The sequence below is a fragment of the Ceratina calcarata genome, unplaced genomic scaffold, assembly GCF_001652005.2.
Source record: "Ceratina calcarata isolate Rehan_Ccalc_2016 unplaced genomic scaffold, ASM165200v1 scaffold499, whole genome shotgun sequence".
Taxonomy (NCBI): domain Eukaryota; kingdom Metazoa; phylum Arthropoda; class Insecta; order Hymenoptera; family Apidae; genus Ceratina; species Ceratina calcarata.
In genome coordinates, this window is record NW_017174319.1 from 5669 (window position 1) to 8038 (window position 2370).

Genomic DNA, 2370 nt, shown 5'->3' on the forward strand with positions numbered 1-2370 from the left:
AACTTACGCTCGTTATTTTCTACTTCTACAGAAATTGTTAGTATTAGCTGCATACTTTCTTCGGAATTCAGGGTAACTAGACTAGTTTCATCTTTGACACTTTGACTGGGCTGCGACGAAGTATTCAAAATATTCACTTCTTTCAATCGCTATCCCGTCACAACCATCGTCACTCGTGCTGACATTATCTTCCATAAAATTATGTTGACAGTGATTTTCAGCTGTAGTTTCTTTTGTACATTGACTTTCTTCTGCCTCTGCTAATTCTAACTTCTCAATACAAGTCTTCCACAATAAGTATGTTTCGTCATTACAACTTTGATTGTTCTTTCTTATTTCAGTAAATTCCTGTATTCTTCGTTTTTCAAGGAAGCAATCAAAGAATTTTTTGGTCGAAATAAAATCACTGTGCTTTAATGATACTCTTGTCTCCTCAATACCAACGTTACCCTTCATCTGCTGTCGACGAGTTGATATGCACCGGTCGTAATCAATAGCATCTGCATTGAATGGATATAATCCACATTTTCGAAAGCCATTTTTTATTGTATCAACACTTAGCCTATCAAAAGCTTTCTTAAACAACGGAGCAAAAGTTGCCTTCGTAAGCAATGCTTGAGTTTCTTGCTGGTAAAGTTCGACTACGTCTCTCCATTTGTACTTCATAGGTCTAAATATTGCAACGTCACAAGGTTGAATGATGTGGGTCGCATGAGGAAACAGTGAAACCAAAATAATATTATGCTCTGTGCAGAAGTCACTCAATTCTAAAGACAAATGAGATTTATGCCCATTCAGGAAATAAATAACAGGAAATTGCACGTTCTGTTTCACACACCAAGGATAGAAAACATTTGCTATATACTGATAAAAAGTACTTGATACCGTCCAGCCTGATTCTGAACGACCTATCGACCAATCAGCTGGGACGGATTTTGTCAAGTACGCTGGTATCCGCTTGTACGGAAACATTATCATTGGTGGTAGAGACGCACCTGCAGCAGAGAATGAACACAACACAGTCACTGTTTCTGTTTCTTTACCAGTTGATATTTCATGAAAATTTCTTTCTTTTCCTGGTCCCAATAGGCGCCCACTCTTAGGATAAAGTGGAATACTAGTTTCATCTCCATTAAAAATGCTTTCAGGTCTCTCCAAAACACTAATTGAATTAGTTTCTTCTAAATAACTTTTAACTCCACTAAACCATTCTCTTAACTTTTCCTCACTTACACACACATGACTTTTCAAGGCCAGTTCAGTCAGTTTTTCTTTTATTTCTGGATGTCTTTTCAAAAATAACTGCATCCACTTGTCTCCTGGTTTGTTATCTTTGAACATAGATTCTCGTCCAGCTTCATCCAAAATTTTCTTAACAGCAATCTTGACTTCATCTGAATGCATTGGAAAACCTAATCTAGCTTTATTAAGTATCCAGTTCTTTAGTCGATTTTCCTCTTCTTTTAATAAAATCGTTTTGGGGCCTCTCCTTGCACGCAATGGAATATTCTTCTTGATTTTGGCGAATAGTGTAGATCTAGGAACGTTCAATTCAGCAGCTACTTTCCTGAAGGACTCTCCATTCCTGCATTTTTCAAAAGCTTTCTCCAAATCACTGTCTGAATATTGATATAATTTGTACACTCGCCCTTTCTTTGACATCTAAATAACAAACAAGATTTATTTAAGTACATTAATAACGAACATTTTATCAATCTTTGAGATCAAGATAATATATAGACAAGCACATATTCGCAAAAAACTATGAGGCAAAGTGACTAAGTCTATTTATTGGTTTGAGGTTATGAATTCATAGCCGTTCGATAGACAGCGAATATACGAATGTCTTATATATTTCCGGAATAACTTTTAGCCGGATTAGTAGCTAATTATAATACAAACATAATGGCCTATTACTTACCTCTGTAATTAATAGCGTAACACCTGCTTTTTAACAAAAACTCTACAAGTCCGCTGCACTGGCTTTATTAGCGAGCACGTTTCGTGTGCATCGCAGCACCGTATTTTGCTTTCCTTTCGCGCGCGAAATTTTAAAGTTAAAACAATAACTTTTGCTGAGAATGAGAGTTGAAAATGTTTTTTTTTTTTACTATTACAAAAGACGTTTGATCGTTTTTGATTTGGACATTTATAATAATTGATTTATTGACGAAGTGTCTATTTACTGGTCAGTGTCTATTTATTGGATTGGTTATCCTACATACTTTACCAGTACATACCTTACCAGTGTGAAACTTTAAAAACATCGAATTGTTTTTTTGCATTTTTCGAAAATTTATGCCTTTAAAAATATCATACTGAAATTTCAAGGTCGATTTCAATTAGTTTTCGAGTGGCAGCATTCTAATA

The 2370-nt window shown here is 35.3% G+C and overlaps 1 protein-coding gene across 1 annotated transcript; it reads right to left on the bottom strand.

Annotated features, from left to right (window-relative positions):
- Window positions 1-6: 6 nt before the first annotated feature.
- On the bottom strand, window positions 7-2012 carry LOC108628111 (uncharacterized). The gene is made up of 2 exons (XM_018029824.2): window positions 1922-2012; window positions 7-1662 (listed from the first exon to the last, which is right to left on the bottom strand). The coding sequence occupies exon 2, from the start codon at window positions 1660-1662 to the stop codon at window positions 88-90; it is 1575 nt and encodes a 524-aa protein (XP_017885313.1). The 5' UTR covers window positions 1922-2012; the 3' UTR covers window positions 7-87.
- Window positions 2013-2370: the final 358 nt, after the last annotated feature.